This window comes from Trachypithecus francoisi, unplaced genomic scaffold (genome assembly GCF_009764315.1).
Source record: "Trachypithecus francoisi isolate TF-2019V2 unplaced genomic scaffold, Tfra_2.0 Lachesis_group3, whole genome shotgun sequence".
Taxonomy (NCBI): domain Eukaryota; kingdom Metazoa; phylum Chordata; class Mammalia; order Primates; family Cercopithecidae; genus Trachypithecus; species Trachypithecus francoisi.
In genome coordinates this window covers 15,602,488-15,625,199 of record NW_022681468.1, presented here as the reverse complement: position 1 = coordinate 15,625,199, position 22,712 = coordinate 15,602,488, and the positions used below count along the sequence as shown (strand labels likewise).

The window sequence follows — 22,712 nt, the reverse complement described above, 5'->3', positions numbered from 1 at the left end:
GCTGTATCTGTGCCACCAAAGCCTGTCAGCGGCCTCACCCCTTTTCTCACCACCTATCAGACTGAGAGGCAGAGCGACCCCACTGATTTCTGAGAGCCTGGGGTCTTCGGAAAGGACATTAGGCCTGACGCTCATGGCTCTGGAAGGGCTCGCGACTCACCTTTGGTGCGGCCTGGGTGCCGGGTGATGGGGGTGGAGCTGGAGGGGGCTGTCGTGGTGGCTGAAGTTGAGCAGGTCCGGGAGCCCAGCTCCGAGGGCCAGGACCTCATGGCCGGATCGGTGGAGGCATCTGTGCGGTCAAGGCTGCCTCTGTGCGGGGAGCCTCGCTTTGGTTTTGGATCCCCAGGGCCTGAGGCAGAAGAGGACACTGAGAAATGAGGCTGCCAATTCCTGTGCCCTGTGGACAACCACACCATGGCCTAGAAGCAGGGCAGCAGGGCACGAGGACCACAGAGACAAAAGCGGGGCTGCCACAGCTCTCGGGCTGCGACTTAAAAGGGACCTGGTGGGGCAGGTTGGGGCAAGAGGGCTTGGCCTCAGGCGGGTGTTGGAGGCCCCATGAGGGTGGCTCTGGCTCTAATGCTGGGGTCACACTGCCAGCCCTGAGAGGCTGGGAGGAAACAAAGGGAGCCCCTGAGGGGATCAACTGTCGGTAAAAGTCACACATATTCACTCTGGGACACATCTCCTGTGTAACACTGTCTGGAACTCCAATCCCTGACTTCCAAAGATCCTAACAGATGTCTGCCAGCTCCAAAACCTGCAGCTGAGGATCCGAAGGTCCTGCTGACTGGACTCACTAAGGACTTCAAATAGAAGTTTATTGCTAACCTCACAATATTCTGTTTTTTCAAAAAGGGAAGCCTTAATCTCTAACTGCAAGAAAATCTTTACCTTGTATCTTGTGCTTTTCTGAAATCTCTAACTTTTCTACCATGAACATAAACTGGTCAAAATTAAATTAAATCATATATAAAATCATTAAAAAAAATACAGTCCATAAGACCAACTACCCCACAGGAAAGAGCACAGGCTCTCCAAACACAAGATAAAAATGAACACGGTTGGCATTCCTAAGAGCCGACGAAGCACTCTGCAGAGCGTCCCACTCCGTGTGCCCCAACGGCCATGGACCCAGGGCCAGGACTCACTGCTGCAGTTCGGCTTCTTCACCCATGCAGCTGTCTGCCCTCCCAGTCACTCCAAGTCTGGGTTCACTGTGCAGTTTTAAGCGCCCAGAGCTGATGACTTGAAATCAAGGGGAAATGTGGATTTTGAAAGATAACCTTGATGGGAAGCAAGATTCAAGTCTGCCTGAAGTGGGACAGGTGGAATGAATTGGGACAGGTGGAATGAATCGGAACAGGTCATCCTACAGGTGAAGCTAAAATGAGGATCCACGGGGGAGGCGGAGATGAACGAACAGTTAGCATGAGCAGCGGACAGAGAAAGCACAATTCCAACAGCATGCGCAGAGGACAGGTCTGGAGGACCTGGCGCCACGGCAGCCCAGGGTTCCCAGAGCGAGGCTCATGAGATGAAGTCAGTGGCACGTTAACGCTCACATTTTAGTAGTTATGTGTTTCTTCTTACGATTACCTTGTTTTTATGATGATACTTGTGTTTTTCCACTTACAGGACGGATACTAATCTTTCCTTTTAATACATTTAACTACAAACCGTGAATCAACGTAAGGGAAAACATGTAGGTAATCATATTTTTGTAGGTAATCACATAGATGGTATCAGGATATGACAAAAATAACAGAGGCGGTACAGGGATGGCTGGAGACAGGAAATGCTCCGCCGGTAATGGCCTCGCTGGCCGGCTGGCATTTGCCCCTGCTCGAGGCATGATTTGTGTGCTGATGTTCTTTCTGTCTCCTGCTGTTTTAACTTCAGCATCCAAGATGTCAGAAAACCACAGCATAGTCATAAAACTTCACTTGGGGCTGAACTCTGGCTGGCAAAATCAATCCAATTAGTCAAAATGTCTGAACGGAACCATCAATCCTTCAAAACAGAACATATTTTATAAGGGCCTTACCGGAAAAGGTCTACAACTCAGTGCTCTGACAAAGGAAGAGGAGAGAAGGGCAGCAGTTTTAAATTTAGCTGCTTAAAAATAAAGTCTTAAAAAACCCCTCACTTGACAGAGGCTGTATATTTTAGAAAGTGCAGCAACCACCCGCCAGTGCTGCTTGACACACGGGCAAAACATAAGCTCGCAGGTGCAAGAGACGGGAGAGGGGCACGGCCACTCGACTTACTTAGTACGGACATCCTGGCCCAAGGACATGTGCACGTATATCCTGAGGCTCCCCCTAAAACTGTGTTGTGCTGAAGAAACGGTCCAGGGAGTGTGACAACTCATCTTCTATTTTGAAATCAGAATCCACGCTGGCTACTTTAAGCTTGAAATTGGGGTCAGGAGGAGGGGTCCGCTATCGGCCATCTGGCCTTTTAGACGCTGGCTTTTTTTGTTTGTTTGAATTTTGGAAATGGAGGAGAATACACAATGCAGACACATGATAAAGGAAAGGGATTAGAAATCTCCAATGTCGGAGAAAGAGAGAGGCTCGTTAGGAGAGGATGGGATGTCGGAGGAAGACCAGAACCGCAGGCGTTTAGAGAGAGCTGGGTGGGTCGTTGGAGACTTGTCTTTGTCCTTGTTTTTGCTTTTCAAAAAGGGACTCTTTTTGCGCGGAGGTGCTAAATTGTTACCAATTGGATAACCCAAAGGAGGAAGGAAAAAGAAAACACAAATAAATGAAATGAACAATAATGACAAATGAATCGAAATTAGCTAAATGTACTTAAGAAATCAGAATCCCGTCTTGCCCAGGAAAGATGAAACAGTACACAGTACTCAGACCAGAATCAGGGCTCAGGAATCATCTGTGCTCTGACTCAATTAATTTAAAGGCACCTGAATGCCAATAACTTACTTCCTCAGCACGTGAGAATTACATACTGCCCAAGGAGCCAAGGTTTAGATGATTTTTCAGTTTCAGTGTGCCAAATTATTAAGCAGGAATGCTTATTAGTTTAGGGCCCAGCTTCTCTTACTCATCCATTTTAATGACAGGGTCCCTAACAGCTCAGCTCACACAATCCTCCCGTTCCCACCCAAAGACCTTGGGAACACTCAATGATCCGTTACAGGGCGCTGTAATCAAATACTCTACCTGAAGTATTCACTAATGATTTTGTATCTCTAAAATAATCTTTTGGCAGGACGAGTTTTAAAATAATTTAAATACCCTCTTCGCATACTAAAAAAACCCTTCAACACCAAGAATCATGATTTCCTTTTAGATCTTCTAGATATATCCTCCACTCCAATCCTTCACTCCTTAGCCTTTAAATTATAGTGTCTTAACAAAGCAGACAACTGGGCTAACTTCCTAAACATGTCTTATATTAACATTAATCGACCTAACCAATTTCTGATGTAGGATTAAAGTTGATGCCAGGATTTCCATTATTTCTTCCTCCACAGTACCACCTGGTGGCCACAGTGGCTCACACCACAGAAAAAGGGACCAAACTCATTCAAGGTTGGTGTCCTTGCGGCCAGTTCAGGGCTAGGCTCTTGTTCAGCATCTTCAGGGACCCAAACAGCTTTACCGGGAGGCAGTCCATGCAGTTAAGTGCATGCAGTTAAGAGCTCAGGCCCTGGAATGTGGTCGACCTGAATTTGGGTCCCGCTTACCCAAGGCAAGGGTTTCACACTGTTGAGCCTCACTTTCTCAGCTCTACACAGGGGAGGCCACTACCACCTGCCTCAACAGGGTCGTTAGGATTCAGTGAGATGCATAAAGCACATAAAGTAGTCAAATGGTGCTGGACCCAGAGGGAGCACCCAAGACATGGTGCTGCGATCGTGACCATGGTTATGGACCTGCTCGTTCATGGATCGCTTTGGACCAGTCAAGCATTTTTTTTCTCTGAAAGTTTTCCTAACTCAGACTGATTCTAGTTAATTAATTCCACTTAAACAGTAACACAAGTTGAGATGACAAATGTCCAAAAATTAAACAGGAGCGAATATAAAAACCTGAGGCAACAGAACCCCTCTAGATTAAAAAAAGTTAAGCTTATCGTTTACTCACGAGTCCTCTAATTTTTTTCTTTCTCACCCTGTCTTGCGGTGCTGACGCTATCTAATCTCATCCCCATAAAGAATGGCAGTGTTAGTCCCTGAATAAGGTGTGTGAACATTATTTTTGTTAGAGATTGGGTGTCACTCTGTCACCCAGGCTGGAGTACAGTGATAGCTCGCTGCAGCCACAACCTCCTGGGCTCAAGTCTACTGAGCAGCTGGGACTCCAGGTACGTGCCACCACGCCCGGCTAAATTAAAAAAAAAAAAAAAAAAAAAAAATTTTTTTTTTTTGTAGAGATGGGGGTTTCCCTATGTGCCCAGGTGGTCTCAAACTCCCGGCCTCAAGTGATCCTCCTGCCTTGGCCCTCAAAGTCGTGAGATTATAGGCATGAGTAACTGCACTAGGCTTTTTTTTTTTTTTTGCATCTGAAGGAGACACAACAGGTACTTGTGAATGTGCCCCCTCAAAAGGCTTGTGCACACACCACACTCAGAGGGTAGCCTGTCGCTGGTGCTCAGTGCTATATCCTCCGCCTCCGAGACCCCATGGGTCTCAGGCATAGGCTGGGTCTTCAGAAAGTCCTGGTATCCTTTGTAAAAATTTAAATGACTCGGGATAAACAATCCCCCCCAAATGGTATTTAAAGGTAAAGCTGAAAATTTAACAATATGTAAAGTAAATGCTGTGTCTAATCGCTTCTAAGACACATTTTTTTTTTTCCTATACTTTAACATCTCGGAAATTAGGAGGCAGCTTCAATGGTTTCTCAGTCACCACTGGCCAGGTGGCCACAGTGACAAAATGGACATGGTCATAACCAACTCATCTTGCTCCTATTTTCCTTTCACGTGTGTGTACAAAAATCGAATTCTTATTTAGAAAAGCTCTTTCAACAAGAGCATAATAAAAATTCGAAGTGGTGGCCCTGCACCGTTTGATTGCCTCATGGTATATAAGGTAACCGTACAGCTTTCATGGCTCCTGAGAGGCGATGAAATCCAGCACACACGACTAGAAACTCTGTTCTTGTTTCAGAACCTCTGGCAAACTCCAAAGGACAGCCCTGAGGGAAAAGGCACAGTGTGTCCTATGGCTGGTGGGACACAAGGCCAGATCAGGCTGAAGAAGTCCTAACCACCTTTCAAAGTGGTAACAGATGAGTCACCCAAGGGCTTTCAGGACATCTTCTGTACATGGAGAATGTGTTGAGTGCACCTGGGATCTCCCTGCACAAAGTGGCTTACTACAAATCTTTGGCACCTATGAGGGAGCCTCAAAATAAGCTTCCTTGCTTGTCTCTTTGGTACCTGCAGGAATGTCAGCTTTGGATATTCAAATATCCGCCTGGCTACGTGATGAATGATGCTTTTCATTCTAAAATAACAAAAGCTGCTGGGCGTGGTAGCTCACGCCTGTAATCCCAACAGTTTGGGAGGCTGAGGCAGGTGGATCACTTGAGGTTAGGAGTTCAAGACCAGCCTGGCCAACAGGGTGAAACCCCGTCTCTACTAAAAATACAAAAAATTAGCCAGGCGTGGTGGTGGGCGCCTGTAATCCCAGCTACGCAGGAGGCTGAGGCAGGAGATTCACTTGAACCTGGGAGGCAGAGGTTGCAGTGAGCTGAGATCATACCATTGCACTCTAGCCTGGGCAACAAAAGTGAAACTCTGTCTCAAAAAAAGTAAAATAAAATATAAAATAAAATAACAAAAGCATTATGGGACAAAACGGTCACCATGTTGACATTTCTACTTGGCTCATAACACACCTAAGCAGAAGGTGCATGTGCAGTCACCCACCCCCGGCACGTTCCTGCACAGGTGTGCACAGCCACCGGCGAGAGACCCTTCAGGACACCCCCTTCCTCACCCAACCACGGCCAGGGCGGCCGCCCCTACCTTTCCCCGCAGACCCGTTGTGGGCATCGCGCTCTTCTGCACAGCTGGAGCCCAGTGCGGGGGTGTCGGGGTTCTCGGGCTGTGATCTGAGAGGCTGAGAGGCCGCCGGTGAGGCGGGGTCTGAGGACTCCAGCTGCCAGGGAGGGCTATCCACGGTGGATTTTAAGCGTTCCCTCGAACCCTCTTTCTTTGGTTTGATGAGTTTGACTAAGGCTTTGGCTCCGATCCAGTGGTTCTTCCTAGTTAGAAGTAGATGTTTAGGACATAGCCAGCCCTCGCACACACCCCCAGCGGTCCCTGGTTCCCTAACGTGGGCTGGGATGTTCTTCCCCAGTCTGGGAAGTTTGGCCACATTCACGTGGGGTTCAGGACGATGATGCTCATGACCATGGTAATCGCTTTTGGGGCTCAGGAGCTGGAACCTAATTCTCAGTTTGGCGCAGGGCTGGGGATGGTAGAAGCGCGTGCATCATGACAGAAATCCACTCTAGTCTCCCAGGATGAAGGAAGTGATGCCGTGCCTAATTTAGTTGGCAATTTTTCTGTCAAAAAGCCATTTCCATGAATCTCATTTTCTGCTAAAGTTAATAATCAGTGAAATAAGCTGGCATTCCCCTGACTCCTCCCTTGCACTGAGCAATCTGGGTGAGGTGGAGAGGGCAGAGGAGAGTAGGCTGTTTGATTAAAAATCAGTGCATTTAAGGAGTAAGCAGTAACATCATAGCTAGCTGGACACTGAGGGCATCCTGGTGTGACATGAAGAGAACCCTGCCTGGGCTCTCACCCTGACTCTGAAACTAAATAGCACCTATGTATATTATCACTCCAGTTTCTCATCTGGGCTTCAATTTCTGTGTCAAACAAGATTCAGACCAAGGTTCTGGGCCAGGTGCGATGGCTCATGCCAATAACCCCAGCACTTTGGGAGGCCGAGGCAGGTGGATCACTTGAGGTCAGGAGTTCGAGACCAGCCTGGCCAACATGGTGAAACCCCATCTCTACCAAAAATACAAAAATTAGCTGGGTGTGGTGGCACATGCCTGTAATCCCAGCTACTCGGGAGGCTGAGGCAGGAGGATGGCTTCAACCTGGGAAGCGGAGGTTGCAGTGAGCTGAGAGGGAAGCGGAGGTTGCAGTGTGCCACTGCACTCCAACCTGGATGTCACAGCGAGACTGTCTCAAAGAAAACCAAACCAAACCAAACCAAACCAAAAAGCACACACACAAAAACCAAAAACAGACTGAGGTTCGGAAATTCTGTGGTTCTGGATTCCCAGAGAGACCTCAAGGGATTTGCGGAGATTTTGACTTCAAGGCTGGGCCAGGACAATCCGAAGGGACAATTCCTTGGGTTCGGGCCGTGGACAAGGGGCAGCACTGCTAGGCTGGGCCAGCTCCACTCAGGGAGGAGCTGCTGCTCTCTGGGGAAGAGACATGTTGGTGAAGCCACCCTGAGGTTCTGTGCATCCAGAAAAATCTGCATGCGGTCCAAAGGTTCCCACCTTTGAAGACCATGGGGGCTGGGCCAAGTGTGCTGCCCGCGCATCCTTTCCAAACCAGGAACATGGGTGTCCACGCCACATTTAATCCTGAGACAAAACCCTGACAAGGCAGCCCTGCCATCCTGCTTGAGTGACTCCAGGACCACAGATGCTCTGCCCCCTTCAAAGGCCCACAGCTAAATGAAGCCTGTGTCTCACTGGGGTCACCCAGCATTGGCCGCCCCTCACAGGACAAGCCAGAGTACAGAGGCAGGCGGAGAGGATTGTAAACTCTCTCTGATGTGGGAGACATCTGTCACAGGTGATCTGCCACACAGTGGACGGTGTGGGGCCTGCCCTAGATGGGGGCTTTCACCCTGTGCACAAAAAAGGAAGCTTTTAAGTTCTGTCTTTATGTCACTACACTTAAATCAACTCACTTCTTTGGAGGAGGATCATAGAACTTGTATTGATCCATGATTTTTCTTCCAGCTTTTCCTTATGTCTTCGTAAGGCATTTAATTTGTCTCTGTGAATACAGGAGAAAGAAAACCTATCAATCCAGTTTTAAATCAAACAAGTAAATTTACTCATTGGCCCAGCCTGGAATCTTGTGCACCCGGGGTTGGTATTCTTCCGGGATTGGGATGAGGTTAGTCACCCCCGTCATGGTCCCTGAGTTTGGAATACGTGAATGGAGGCATGTGCCGTGGGTTCAGGGAGCCCCGTGACCCTGAGATTTACCGAAGCCCCTGGGGCCCATCTCAAGGCAGCAAACTTCTAACAACCTGAAAACTCACGCTCGGAAGGCCCAAAGTTTCTCCTTCCAGGTTGTTCAAGCCGTGGGGTGCTCCTGGGGTCAGGCAGAAGCTACTCCCCGGTGGTGAGGGGGCGGGGTTCCGGGGGTACATATTACCACCACCTGGACACTGAGGTTGACAAAGTCAGCTCAGCAAAGTCAGATGCATGACTCAGGGCCGTTCCCACTCAGAAGCAAACTCAGAAGCTTTCAGGGGCCAGAAAGAGAAGTGAATGAGCACAGCAGGGCTGGAGAAACCAGGGGCCCTGGTGGGGACTGCAGTGAGCCCCTGTGCTGTCAACGCTGGCAGATGACTGCCACGGAGGAGTGAACCAGGGCACAGTGGGGCGGACCTCCCAAGAAGCCAGATGCCCAGATGATGAAGCCAAATCTCCCAATTCCTAAATATTGGAAACTGGGTCACTTTTCAAGAACTCTGCAAGGGACCAAAGAGATACCTCTTGAATCTTGGGCAGGCTCAGGCACCTCTGCTTACCGGGGAGATCTTGGCCTTCCTCATACAAACAGAAAGCTTCTGTTTGCACTTAGGGAGTCACAGGGCTGCGCCCACAGTGCATTCGGAGCAGCGCTGCCCATGGTACTGCGGACTACTGCCGACTCCTGCCTCAGTGTTGGGTGGTCTTGAGGGCCCAGACCCTTGGTTTCCTCGTCTGAAAACAAGGCCTTACATGAGAGATAACAGCTCACTCTCGAAGCTGCCAAGGTCCTAACCCAACCAAGGGCTTTCCCAAGAGCGCACGATGAGGTGAGCCCCTGTAACAAGCGACCTCAGCCACGCTCCACTCCCAGTCCCTTGACTCGACATCTGTGTGCTAGTGTTCTGTGCTCATGGCCGTGCTGCTGAGCCTTAAGCCTTGAGTGCTTCATGGCTGGGGATGGCCCCACAGACTCACACAAACTCCAGGGCCCGGAGCAGGCCCCAGGAAGCCTGCCAACCCACTGGCGTGGAGTAGACACTGTCTAATGCAAAAACGTCATCAAATAATCCCCCTGAGTGCTCCTACACTCCTTCTAGTTAGCACCTGCCCAACCTCTGCTGGCGATTTTTATCACCAGGATTATAGAGGGCCAACTTCAGGGTCATTTCCACCCCACAATTACAGTGTGCTTTTACACACAAACCATCCTCCCGAAGGTGGCACGCCAGCCCTAGACACGTAGGTGAAGCCAACAGAATAACAAAGGGGCATCGTTACATCAGAGAGCTGGGACAGCACCCTGGTTTCACGGTGACCACAGTGATCACGTCCCACCACAAGCACGTCCCTTCTTGCCTTCCCCATACTGATGCCAGCACACCCATGCCTGCCTGGACACCAATACCAGCCATTCCCGATCACGTGGAAGGACAGCCCAACCACCTTGGCTAGGATCCAGAAACCACTCTAGATTCTTGATTCCTCGACTTCTGAACCACGAGATTCCTGGCACCAGGGTTCGTCCTCTTGCCCTCTATTTCTGGAAGCTTCTCTGGCCCTGCTAGAGTAATATACCTTCCAAAACAACTCCAGGAATCCAACATCTTTAGCTGGACATGGAAGCTACCACCGCTGAGCGTACACCTCCTTTTCCAGCCTTCTCTTCAGATGCCCCCTGCATATTGCCTGCACTTAAGACCACCTGCCACAGCTCACCGTCTTGTCCTCACCTGCCACGGTCCACCTTTCTGTCCTCACCTGCCACGGTCCACCTTTCTGTCCCCTCACCTGCCACGGTCCACCTTTCTGTCCTCACCTGCCATGGCCTACCTCCCATGGGCCTCCCCCAGGCCCTCCGGGGTAGCTGTGGACTTCGACTCCCCCTGTGTTTTTTTCCACGCTTCATGTAACCCTTCACATGTGGCTGGTAACGGACAAAGCTTTGTTCACATCTGACCTCCCCTACTGGTTCCTGGCTACCAGGGAACTGGTTCTGTACACCTCACAGGGCCCACGCTTAAACCAGCACCTCGTAAACACCAGCTGAGTGAGGCCACAAGCCCACTTCCCTCCATCCAGGGGGACACGGACAAGTGCACAGCACTCATTCTCAGCCTTCAGTTTGAATTCTCCCTGAGATACTTCAGTGTTCTCATGATTTTTTAAAGTGAATTTAATTCTAGAAGCAGAGAAAAGAAGCTTCTGGTGGTGGAAAGCACCTCTGAAAGAGCAAACAAAAGCCAACTGCCATCACCTCTAGAAACTGAGAACATTCCAGGAAACTAAGGGAAGTCCACGCTGGTGACCGGTCTGTTCCCTGCCCTCAGGATCCCAGCGGGCCCAGAGGGTCCTCTTTGCAAGGGAAGCCAGGATGTCCAGAGACTGAGAACGTGTAACTGTGGTGAGGGTGTAGAGAGGGGTTCAGGGACTCCCTGCTTACATGTACTGCTTCTGCTCCTCATGGTACTGCTCCTTGTTCTCCATGTTCTGCTCTAGAAGCATCTGGTTCTGCTGGCTCAGCAGCTGGATCTGGCTCAGGAGGTGATGATTTTCTTCCTCCAAGTTCCCCTTGAGACGGGAGAGCAGCTAGAACACAGACCAACAGCATCTCAGACACCACGTGACCAGGTGATCCCACTGTTGGGAACCTAGCTTCCAAAGGAAGAAGGCCACTGCACAAAGATGTTCAACGCAGTATAATCTACAGCAGTGGAAACGTGGAAAGGGTCAAACAGCCAATGACGTGGGAATGGCTGAGTTCCCTCTGTCCAATCCAGATGTCTATGGCAACATGTGGCTACTGAGCAGTAAAATGCAGCTACTCTGAATCATGATGCACAAGTGCAAAATATGCAACAGATTTTGAAGGCTTAATACAAATAAAAAGAACATAAAAAATCTCATCAATAATGTTTTTGTTTGTTTCTTTTGAGACAGAGTTTTGCTCTTGTTGCTCAGGCTAGAGTGGAGTGGCATGATCTCGGCTCACTGCAACCTCCGCCTCCCGGGTTCAAGCGATTCTCCTGCCTCAGCCTCCTGAGTCTCAGCTGGGAATTACAGGCGCCCGCCACCACGCCCAGCTAATTTTTTGTATTTTTAGCAGAGAGAGGGTTTCATCTTGTTGGCCAGGCTGGTCTCGAACTCCTGACCTCAGGTGATCCACCTGCTTTGGCCTCCCAAAGTGCTGGGATTACAGGCGTGAGCCGCCGTGCCTGCCCTGAAGTCTGCCAACTTCTGTTCTAGAGTATAATTGGGGTGCAATGGGAAAATCACAAGCTTTGGATTCCAATGCACGACTCTGAGAAAGGAGGATGGGCTCATGGGGCCACCGTAAAGATGAACACAGAGGAGAACACAGCAAAAAGCCTGGTACCCTGCAGGTGGGAAACACAGGCTGTCCCCTCCTCTTCACCCCATTAGCAATTATAACTCTGACTTCACCATTAAGAGAAAAACCAAAATTTTCCCTGTTTTTAATATAATTATACATAATTTATGCACACAGTGAGAAGAACTGGAAGGGAAAAGGTGAGGCTACGGCATTTTTTCACTAAAAATACTTCTGTGATTGCCACTGCCATATTGCTTGGGCAACAATTAAAACAAATACCATAATAAAGCATTAGTCTCCCCAGTGTAGAGAACTGCATGAGGCTTGGGAGTCAGGCACATCACAAACGTGGCAAGTCAGCGGTCTGTAGGGTGAAAGGCCGTCCCTGGAAACTCAGCTTTGGCCCAATGGAAAGACCCTGTGTGGCCGGGGGGGTCCCAGGAAACCAAGCCGGCTGGGCCCCATCCTTCAGCCCAAGTCCACGATCCTGAGGGCCAGTGCATCCCAGTAACAATGGGGGAGCTGCTCTTCCACCTCATTAGATGCCGGACAACAAACCAACTCAATGTAAGGCATAAGGGCTCCTGGAGAGAGGCGGGGTGGAAGGAGCGGAAAGCCCGGCTCCGACAGCCACGCCCTCATCACTTCACTCATGCTGCTTCGCTTCTGCCACAGGGTGAACCACGTCCCCAAAATTCATACAGTGAAGCCCTAAGCCCCAGTCCCTAGCATGGGACTGCATTTGGAGACAGGGCTCATAAAGAGACCATTAAGTTAAAATGAGGCTGTGGTGAGGGTGGGCTCTGATCTGATCTGACTGATGTCCTTTCAAGAAAAGGAAATTTCGACACACAGATACTGGGAATGAGCCCACAGAGAGAAAAGAGCACTGCCTGCAAGCCAGAGACAGGCCTTGGGAGAAACCAGCCCTGCCGGTTCACGGATCATGGATGTCCATGGATAAACCCACTTCTGCTGCTTAAGCCACCTGGCTTGTGGTCTTTTGCTCCTCCAGCCCAGGGAGACGAACATGGCTTCCATCTGCGGCCTGTTTGGGGAGACTGGTTTGTGCTGGATCTGGAGTTCCGCTGAACCCCTTCCCAGAAGCCACCATCCTGGCCACAGCCCTTCCCTTGTCCCCTCTCATGACCTGTGCTCCACCCTGAGTGAACCATCAGCATCTTCCAAAAGGCCTCCCCATCCATTTCTGTGCAAATCAGTCCTTCCCATGCAAAGCCTACCACACGTGTCCAGCTCTTGCCAGTCCTTCACTTCACCACAAGTGTGACCTTTTCCACAGGGCCTGCCTTGCAGCCCCTGACCTGAAGCCTCCTGGAAAGTCCTGACGCATCTGCCTGTGACAGCACAGCCCCCGGGGGCAAGGATTCCACAGGCAGTGCCGTGGCCTTTGCCGCCATCCTGCCTCCACTCCCATGGGGCCCTCAGGGTCCCAGGGTCTCTCATTCTCAGGGGGCAGCATGAGATCCGGGTGGGTGCACCCTGCGCCTCGGTTCCTCATTTGCGATGTCTCACAGGGCTACCGAGGGGTCTGGGCAAAAGGCGTCTGAGACTGTTTCTCGATAAAAGAACAAACCTTGTCCTGAGGTGCCAGCTGTCCCTGGGGCTGTCTAGGAGGTGCGGTGAGACCTATGTGCTCCTCCCTGCCAGACCTGCCTCATCAGCCTTCCGTGTGCTGGGGTCTGTTAAGATCTCATCTGGAGAGGGTCTTGCTGCTTGAGACCATTTCCAACCTTGTGTACTAGAAGGGAGGGCTCTGGAAGCCGGGGACTCCTGAGTGAGCTCCGTCCCAGAGGCAGCCACACCCCCAAACGGAGCAAATTCACACCACTTCTCTAGAACAGTGTGACTACTGAACTGAAGAGATGTAGGAAGACAGCGTAGACACGGCCAAGAGGATTGACATAAAACATCATCAACCGTCCCTACCAGGCCTCTCCCGACCCTGCAAAAGGCAATGGTCAGACAGGTGTTTTCGTATACAGTCCCACCAGAAGCCGCACTGACCCCGCCAGCACCTCTGGCTTCGCCACAGCCTCTGTGCCACCTCCACACATTTGTGTCTTCGAGCACAAATGCCCATGAGGACCCCTCACAGCCTGGCTGAGTCCTGGGTTGTCCCCGACGCGGGCCTCACCTCGCAGTGGTTGTCCAGCTTGGTCAGCGAGATGTCCATGGTCTGGTGCTGCTCCTTCAGCTCGTCAAAGCGGGCCTGCCAGCGGTTGAGCTCCAGCTGCGCGTTGTTCAGTGAGGTTTTCAGCTCCTTGGTGTGGGCGTGCAGCTCCTCGTACTCCCCCTTCAGCTGGTGGTGCAGGAAATTGACCCTGGAGGGGGAAGAGTCACAGGGCAAAGGGGCTGGAGAGCCTGCCAAACAAGTATCGGCCCAGAGGCCTGGGCTATGTCCCAGCTCTGACAGTGGCAGGCTGTGCAACCTTAAACAAAATCACAACCTCTCTGGGCCTTTTTATTTTTTCCCCATGTGTAAAATGAGGAGCTTAAACAAAACTGTCCATCAGCAAACTGTGTTCTTTGGGGTTCCATGAGGGTACCCTTGATGCCACCACACAGCCTACAGGGAGACTGAGCAGGCAAGCTCAGATACTTGTTTCAACATAGCATCACTGCTATGATCTCTTCTATGCTACAGCTGTGGTATCTGTGTACACTTGAAAAATAGGATTCTGCTGTTTAAAAAATGTTTAAACCACTGAACTAGAACATTTTTGCTCTAAAATTCTATGTCTCTGCCCAGTTCTTCTTCCCAATTCCAAGCTGCTTTCTAATTTCACCTCCTGAGATAAAGTGTGAGATGGTGTGTATTATGTAAATCTACTAAAATTGCCATAATCAAAACAACTATTATCCAACTGGGAGTTCCCTGGAGATTTATATCAGAAAGCTCAAATTACCAGGGTCTTGTGGACTTGATTTGGACATAGACGTGTCTTATTTGGCCTGCACAATTTTACTTTTTAAAAACAAATTAGTTGGCCGCGTATGGTGGCTCATGCCTGTAATCCCAACACTCTGGGAGGCTGAGGAGGCAGGATCGCTTGAGGCCAGTTCCACACCAGCCTAGGCAACATAGTGAAACCCCCATCTCTGCAAAAAGTAGAAAAAAGTTACTGGGAACCTGGGAGGCGGAGGTTGCAGTGAGCCGAGATCACGCCACTGCACTCCAGCCTGGCGACAGAGCGAGACTCCATCTCAAAAAAAAAAAAAAAAAAAAAAAACCTTGCCAGGCATAGTGATGCACACCTGTGCTCCCAGCTACTTGGGAGGCTGGGCTGGGAGGATCACTTAAGCCCGGGGGTTGAGGCTACAGTGAGTCGTGATCATGCCACTCCAGCCTCAGCGGCTGAACAAGATCCCATTTCAAAAAAAAAAAAAAAAGTTAGTTGCCAACATTAAAAAATTTGAAGTTTACATCAACACCCAAACATTCAGGTTCTCTTAAAATATAAGAAACAAAAGGCTGACCTGGCAGTCCCGGGCCTGCCTCCAGCTGGCGGCCTTTGCTGGAGCCGATTCTTTGCTGCCCTTTTAGATAATGTGCATTCTCCGTTCTACGGTCTGTGGTCTATGTCTGGCACTGTTTTATCCATGTGCTTGATTTGCCTGGAGAGCCAAGGTATCTGAGTTTCTAACCCCCTGTACACACTCATTCAAGTATGTGGGAGGAGGAAGAATTTCGTATGGTCAAGCCTTTGCAATGAGACAGGACCTGGTTTCCATCCTGACTCTGCTATTCACTAGAAACACTGACTTGGAACAAGTTATTTAATCTCTCTCAACCTGTTTCCTCATCTGTTTAAAGAAAAGTCAAAAAGATATAATAATAGTATAGTCGATTCTTATTATATGTGGTAGTCATATTCTATAAAGTTGCTGTAAACACTGAATGAGTGAACAGCGAAGCATCCAGCCTAGGGAAAAAACATAAAATTAGGTTCCTGGGAGCCTCTGGTCACATTTTTGTTACTTGATCAATACATAACCTTGTTTTATGTGGGTTTCTGTTTAAAGACACCTTATGTAACATACTCACAGCCAACAGCACTATAACTCATGCCTGAACAAAGCTTATCTAAGACTTTTTTCTCTGTAAGGCACATCACAGCCACCTTCTGCTTAGGGACATGAAACAGCACTCCAGTACTACAATTGTGGGTCATTTTAAACAGCAAAGTCACTTCCCGAAAGCACAAAATATGAAAACCGTAGCACTGAAGAGATTCTGAAAGGGACATGTGTTTGTAGTAGGAGCTGAAACAAGAAGGCAGCGTGTTGCTGTGTGTGCCCTCAGTTGGGAACATGCGCATCCAGCAACTCCCACATTTCACCACTCAGTACGGGTCCACGAAAGCTCCACGGAGACTGGTCTTGGGGTGGCAAATAAAACTTTAGCAAGTAGGTGGATTCACAAATAGGGGCTCTGTGAATCATGAGGAGTCTGCAGCTTCTCCTTCATGAGCATGAGGCGGGCTTATGCCAGATGATGAATTCACCTGTGCCTGATGCAATCCTCACAAGGGTCGGAGATGGCGGGGGGAGAACCACCCAACTCAGATGATGCACCATCTCCAGCTGTCACCTGAGTGTTCGCATGCCAGCAACCAGCTAGGGTTACCCTTTAGCTTATTTTACCCACCCAGCTGTTCACATAGCAAGGGATAAAAATCCACCATTGCCAGGGGACTCGACCTTCTCAGTGGTTGCTATGCAAGGAGGGTCTGAACAGAATCTGGGGTGCTGAATGCCGCTGCGTGCAGGGCTGGGCGCCGGCGCTCACCTGTCCAGTTCGCCCCGCAGCCTCTGGTTCTCGCCCACGGCAAGGGCGTTTGTCCTCTGCTCCTGCTGCAGCGCCTCCCGCTCCATGGTCAAGACCTTCTCCCGCTCCTCCAGCTCCGCCTTGCGCTTCAGCATGTCACCGTGTCTGTTGGAGGGAAACACCTCCTGTGAGTGTGGCCAGGGCCTTCTTTTCCTACAGGTAACTCACACCCCAGAGGATCTGCGTGTCTCCTGTGAGAAAATGGGATTCTTCTGGAGATTCTCTCTGCAGAAGTGAGGGGCATGGGGCAGGGAGCAGGCGGGGAGTGCGGCCACTGGGAGCCATGTCCGGGCCAGTACCGCGCCCTGGAGCCCAGAATCCTCTTCCTCCAGCCCGATCTGTCTCCATAGTCCCTCCATGCCCTGATAAAGCAGTCCCTCTTCCTTTAGCCAACTGACAACGCGATGACTCCATTTTCTGAGCTCCATGCCCTTCTCTTTTAGGGAATTATAAATAAGCACAAATAAATCTAACAAATCATAAAACAAACAGTAGAATTCCACAGCACATCACAGCTAATCCCACCCTCTAAGGGCTGGAGAAACCTCTCCCTCTCCCCTTCGTGCTTGCAACCACTTTTTCTTAGTCTGGCCTCCCCCAGAGCACAGAGGCTCACCCAGGAGCTGCCAGGGACTAGCTGTCACATACACACAGCAGCTCTCCTCTGCCCCTCAGCCACAGTCCTCACCTTCCCCACAACTTTCTCCCTACCCTCCAGGCTCTAATCTTCTCCAGGCTCTAATCTATCTTTGTGGGCTGCACTGGCCGTCTCTGGGGGGCAGAATACAATGATGCAGGCCCCATAGGCCCTGGCCCCTCCCTCTTCCAGCCTGTTTCAACCTTGTGTGTTTACGCGTGACCCAGGATCTCCTAGCAGACTGGAAGTGTTGAGAAGTCTGAGGCATGGTCTCCTGATCTTCCCCATTGAGACAAATTCTTCTCTACAGACCCCTTCCTGAGTGTCTCACACCCAAAGACAATCTGACAGAGACTAGCCAGTGTCCCTGGGGTTTCCAGCCTTTCTCTTCAGGACTCCACTGCACCTTGTTGGAAAAGCACATTAATCAAGCACGTCTCTAACCATTAGCAATGACCCAACTGTAAGGCAGAAACTTTATAGGCCTTGCTCACCACTGAATCCCCGTGTGAGGAATGACACGTAGTGAATACTTGTTAGAGCAATGAGTGAGTGAGCGTCTCTGATTTAAAAGTGTCAAATGAGAAGAGAGAACCATCATCCTTGCGTGCCATGTACCTACACTCCTAAACCTGTAGCCCTGCTGCAGACACACCAAGGGGGCCTCCAGTCATCTGTCCAACCAGCAAAAAGCACTGAGTAACCACCACATGCTGTATTGAGCAAGGACCTGCAGGGAAAACAACAGTCCAAACTCCACCTGCCAAAATCTTTGCCCTCTGAATGCACATTAAGAATACAATAAGGGGGCCAGGCGCGGTGGCTCACGCCTGTAATCTCAGCATTTTGGGAGGCCGAGGCCGGTGGATCACTTGAGGTCAGGAGTTCAAAACCAGCCTGGCCAACATGGTGAAATCCCGTCTCTACTAAAAAATACAAAAATTAGCCAGGTGTGGTGGTGCATGCCTGTAGTCCCAGCTACCTGAGAGGCTGAGGTAGGATTGCTTGAACCCAGGAGGTGGAGGCTGCTGTGAGCCAAGATCACTCCACTGCACTCCAGCCTGGGCGACAGATTGAGACTCCATCTCAAAATAAATAAATAAATAAACAATATGGCATTATTTAACATAATGTAACATAACATAACATAACATAACATAACACAACACTAAGAATAAGGCACACAAGTGCCTGATGAGTGCTGGGCATCATGCTGGTATCAGACGGACACAAATGCTTCATTAGTTTGTCAACTGGGTGCACTCCTACCACGTCTAGACACAGCACCACGTACACAATAAATGTTACACAAATAACAAGATGGGTGGGGGAAGATGAGGGAGAGATTAAAGTGCCAAGAGGCAGCAGATGCTACTTTAGGCCGGAAGGAGTAGTCTTACAGTTTCAGATGCCTCAACAGCCCCTGAAGGATGGAGATCTGGATGGATAAAAGGGGTGAAGAACTCCAGATAGACACAAAAAGGGAGCACTTGGGAAGTGAATAAATGAATGTCGTCACCACTCACGAACCCACCAGCATCATCAGTGCCACACAAGGCTTTTGTGACTCATGACATTTGCGCTCCTGACCGTGGAGATGTCCTCCCCACTCCCACCTTGAAGAACCAATGATCACTTAGCCATGTTGTTGAGGCTGCTTCAAAGGAAACAGCATCAACAGGGCCACTTCCCAGGCAAAGGAAAGTGGATCTTGCTCCCTCTGTTGTACTCCAAGTATCTGAGAGCCTCTCTTTAGCCACATCTCTCTCATGCATCAAATCCAGGTACACATCACACCTGCCCCTCAGACTCTGGAGAGCAGCATCCTACCTCTCCTAGCCCTCCCAGGATCCTGCCATGCTCTGTGCTGGTGCCTGGTACCATCACTGATTAGCAGGAGACAGAATCCCAGCCCAGGTTGGCTGACTTAATGAATACAAAACCCAAGACCATAAACCGTCAAAAGTGCAAAATTAAGATGTCTGCATTTCAATGTATGTAAGTTTTACCTGTAAAAAAATGGGGCATGGGGGTGGAGAATGGGAGGTGCACATGAAATGAGAACCGCAGGACATAAATGACTGTCGAGGGCGCATGACGCGTACACAAGAGTTTCACTATATGATTCTGCTTACTTTCTATATGTTTGGAAGTTTCCATAATTAAAGGTTAAAAATGAAAGAAAACAAACAAGACCTTGATATGAAAGAGCTGGGAGGCCAGAGAAGGCACACCCCTACAAACGGAGCCATGGAGAATTCCCTCCTTATTTCTGTTTTGGGGAGAAAAGAGAGAAGAAGAGAACCCTTAGGGATCAGGGCCCCAAAGGCCCACTGGAAGTAGTAGAGGCACCCCCTTCTCCACACAGAACCCCTTCTTGCTAATGTCTCCAGTTGCACAAATTCCAAATTGCTGAAGGTAACGTTTTATTTCCTTCCCTTTGGGAAAGCTCAGGTGCCCCAGCAATGGGAAGCAGACGGACAAGAGATTTCCTGCAGGGGAGGGCCGGGGAAGTCTTGGTCCTCTGGGTAGCCTGACAGTCTCCCCAGGCCTGGCCCAAGGCCCCGCTGCAGGCCTAACCAGGGGCCCCACCTCCACCATCCTTCACTTCCCTACACACCCTGCCTCTCCCTTGGGCCCTGCCCACTTCCCCAAGGCCCTGTATCTCCTCCAAGCTCTACCCCTCTCCTGAGACCCCGCCTCTCCTCCAGGCTCTACCTCTGCTCCAGGCTCCACCCCCTCAGGAGGCCCCGACCTCTCCTTTAGGCTCCACCCACCTCCCCCAGGCCCTGCCTTTCCCACAGGTCCCACCTATCTCCCCCAGACCCCACCTCTCCTCCAGGCTCCACCCCTCTCCCCAGGCTCCACCCATCTCCCCCAGGCCCCGCCTTTCCCACAGGTCCCACCCATCTCCCCCAGACCCCGCCTCTCCTCCAGGCTCCACCCCTCTCTGCTGGCCCGACCTCTCCTCCAGGCTCCATCACTCTCCCTCAAGCCCTACCTTTCCCACAGGTCCCACCCATCTCCTCCAGGTCCTCTCCATCTTTCCTACAGGCTCCACCCATTTTCCCCAGGCCCCGCCTCTCCCCCAGGTCCCACCCATCTACCCCAGGCCCTACCTTTCCCCCGGACCTGCCTCTCCTCCGGACTCTACCCCTCCCCAGGTCCCCTTCCTTCCCCAGGCCCCACCTCTCCCCGAGCTCCTTGTGCTCCAGCTCCAGGTTCCGATGCAGTGTCTTCAGGCAGCTGTGCTGGCGGATGAGGGCCTCGTACTCAGCCGATTGCCGCTCGTGCAGCGTGCCCAGGTGCTCGTGATCCTGCAGCAGGGCCTCGTAGGCCGCTGTAAGCTGCTCCTGCTGCCTCTGCAGGCTCTCGTTCTCCGTTTCCTTGGCTGTATGGTGGTTCTGAAGCAGCGCGTACTGCGCGGTGAGAGCGGCACTCTGGGAGCTCAGTGTGGAGTTCTCCACCTGCCGAGAGGGAGAAGCGCGGCGTGGCGCAGGCCCCACAGTCAGCGAGGAGGGCTGGGGAGCAGGTCAAGTGCTCCACCAGACACGAAAATAGCCGGGACCTTCAGGGCAGAAGACCCAGAGGGTACCCAGGACGGCTGTTCCAGAACTTAAGGAACTGCTGTGGGAAGGGGACTAAACCACATAGACGGGCACTCAGAGGGTGCTTCAGTCCTGAACCACTGGCCACAAATGCGAGCTGCTGGGGCAGATGATGTCCTTTTCCTGGATAACTCCCTTGGGTGCTGTGCCCTCTTTGATAATTTTTTAAAAACCTCTTTTCAGCTGGCTGTGGTGGCCCAGGCCTGTAATCCCAGGACTTTGGGAAGCAGAAGCAGGAGCATCACTTGAGCCAAAGAATTCAAGACCAGCCTGAGCAACATAGTGCGACCCCATCTCTACCAACAAACAAACAAAAAAAAGGTGTTTTTAACTTAGCTGGGCATGGTGTTGTATGCCTATAGTCCCAGGTGCTTGGGAGGCTGAGGCAGGAGGATTGCTTGAGCCCAGGAGTTGGAGGTTATAGTGAGCTATGATTGCAGCACTGCACTCCAGCCTGGGTGACAGAGTGAAACCCTGTCTCTTACAATGAAAATAAAACCTATATTCTAGAACAAGTAGACAGAAAATCTGTAAATAAGGCTATAGAATACCTGAACAATACTATCAACCTATTTAACATAATTGATATTTGTATACCTCTGCATCCAACGACATCCAAAATCACCAGAAACTGAAGAGAAGGGAATATTTCCCAAATTATTTTATGAAGCCAGAATTACCCTGATATTAAAACCAGATTAAGACTGTAAGAAAAATCCAAAATAGTAAGTCAATATACTATTTTCTTGTTAGCAGAACAAATTCCAATTTCTTTGCCAAACAGTTTCCTGTTGATTGTCCTTGCCCCATAAGTTACATATTTTCAAAGTTTTCTCAGAAACTGCAATAAAAGGCCAGGTGTGGTGGCTCACACCTGTAATCCTAGCACTTTGGGAGGCGAGGCGGGTGGATCATTTGAGGTCAGGAGTTCGAGACCAGCCTGGCTAACTTAATGAAATCCCATCTCTACTAAAAATACAAAAATTAGCCAAGGCACAAGAATCACTTGAACCTGGGAGGCAGAGGCTGCAGTAAGTCAAGATCGCACCACTGCACTCCAGCTTGGGTGACAGAGTGAGACTCCCATCTCAAAAACAAACAAACAAAACCTGCAATAAATAAATAATTTTCCCACAGTCTACAAGCAATAAATGAAAACAAGCATCTGAAGTGGCACACAATCCTAGTTCTACTTGATGCTCTCAACAGTCTGGGAGCCTCTTCATATCCCACACTTCCCTCTTAGAAATTAAAAATTTACATTAGCTTAAAAAGAAAGCGTTCTGCCAGGTTCTACAGTAAAGAAATCTACAGTAAAGAAATTTCTACAGTAAAGAAATCTGGTTAACTTTGTTAAACCAAGCTTAATCCCGAAACCTCTTTTCCAAGTCAGTCCTAATAACACCTCAAGGAAAAGACTGGAAAACATGCACAAGAATGCAAGTAAAAGGAGAGAAATGAAACTTTCGCCCATGCAGCCATTTTCTCAATCACTAAAAATGGCTTAAAAACTATCACCCCCTTCACTGATCACTGTTTGCAGCGGGTCTATTAACAAAAAAACCCCAAACTGCTCTGTGCTTTGATCTGCTGCTTCTTTTGAGGAGTCCTAATGCCCCCAGTTGGTCCCCAGGAGCCACAGATAAACATCCTGAGGGGCTTGTGACCACTGGCGCTGGGAGCCCCGCTCACCTGCAGCTTGGCGGTCTGTGTCTGCAGTGTGGTGTTGTGCTCCTGCAGGAAGGCGCTCTGTTTCTGCAGTGTCAAGATCTGGCTGCTGAAGGTCACGTTCTGGGTCTCCAGGTGCTGCAGCTGTTCCTTGAGCAGCTGCTTCTCAGCCTGCAGAGCTGCGTTCTAGAAGATGGGGAAGCGTGAGCCAATCAAACTCCAACTGGGTAAATGCTAACTGGCCACAGGTACTTGGATTGTAACGAACTCTCAAAAGTTGAGGTTTTGGGAGCCAAAACGAGGGTCTGCTGGATGAGGGCAGTATATTTTCTCTCTTTGAAAAAGATAATCAGCAGGAATTTTTTTTTTTAAAGGCTACACGTCATGGGGACAC

At 50.1% G+C, this 22,712-nt stretch overlaps 1 protein-coding gene across 1 annotated transcript in view; it reads right to left on the bottom strand.

The window, feature by feature from the left end:
• Positions 1 to 22,712, bottom strand: part of CCDC88C (coiled-coil domain containing 88C) — a 147,368-nt gene that overhangs the window by 11,876 nt on the left and 112,780 nt on the right. The window contains 9 exon segments of the mRNA XM_033191576.1: positions 161 to 349; positions 6,007 to 6,245; positions 7,928 to 7,967; positions 7,970 to 8,016; positions 10,666 to 10,811; positions 13,712 to 13,898; positions 16,367 to 16,510; positions 20,232 to 20,509; positions 22,343 to 22,504. Coding sequence (XP_033047467.1) covers positions 161 to 349; positions 6,007 to 6,245; positions 7,928 to 7,967; positions 7,970 to 8,016; positions 10,666 to 10,811; positions 13,712 to 13,898; positions 16,367 to 16,510; positions 20,232 to 20,509; positions 22,343 to 22,504 — 1,432 coding nt within the window.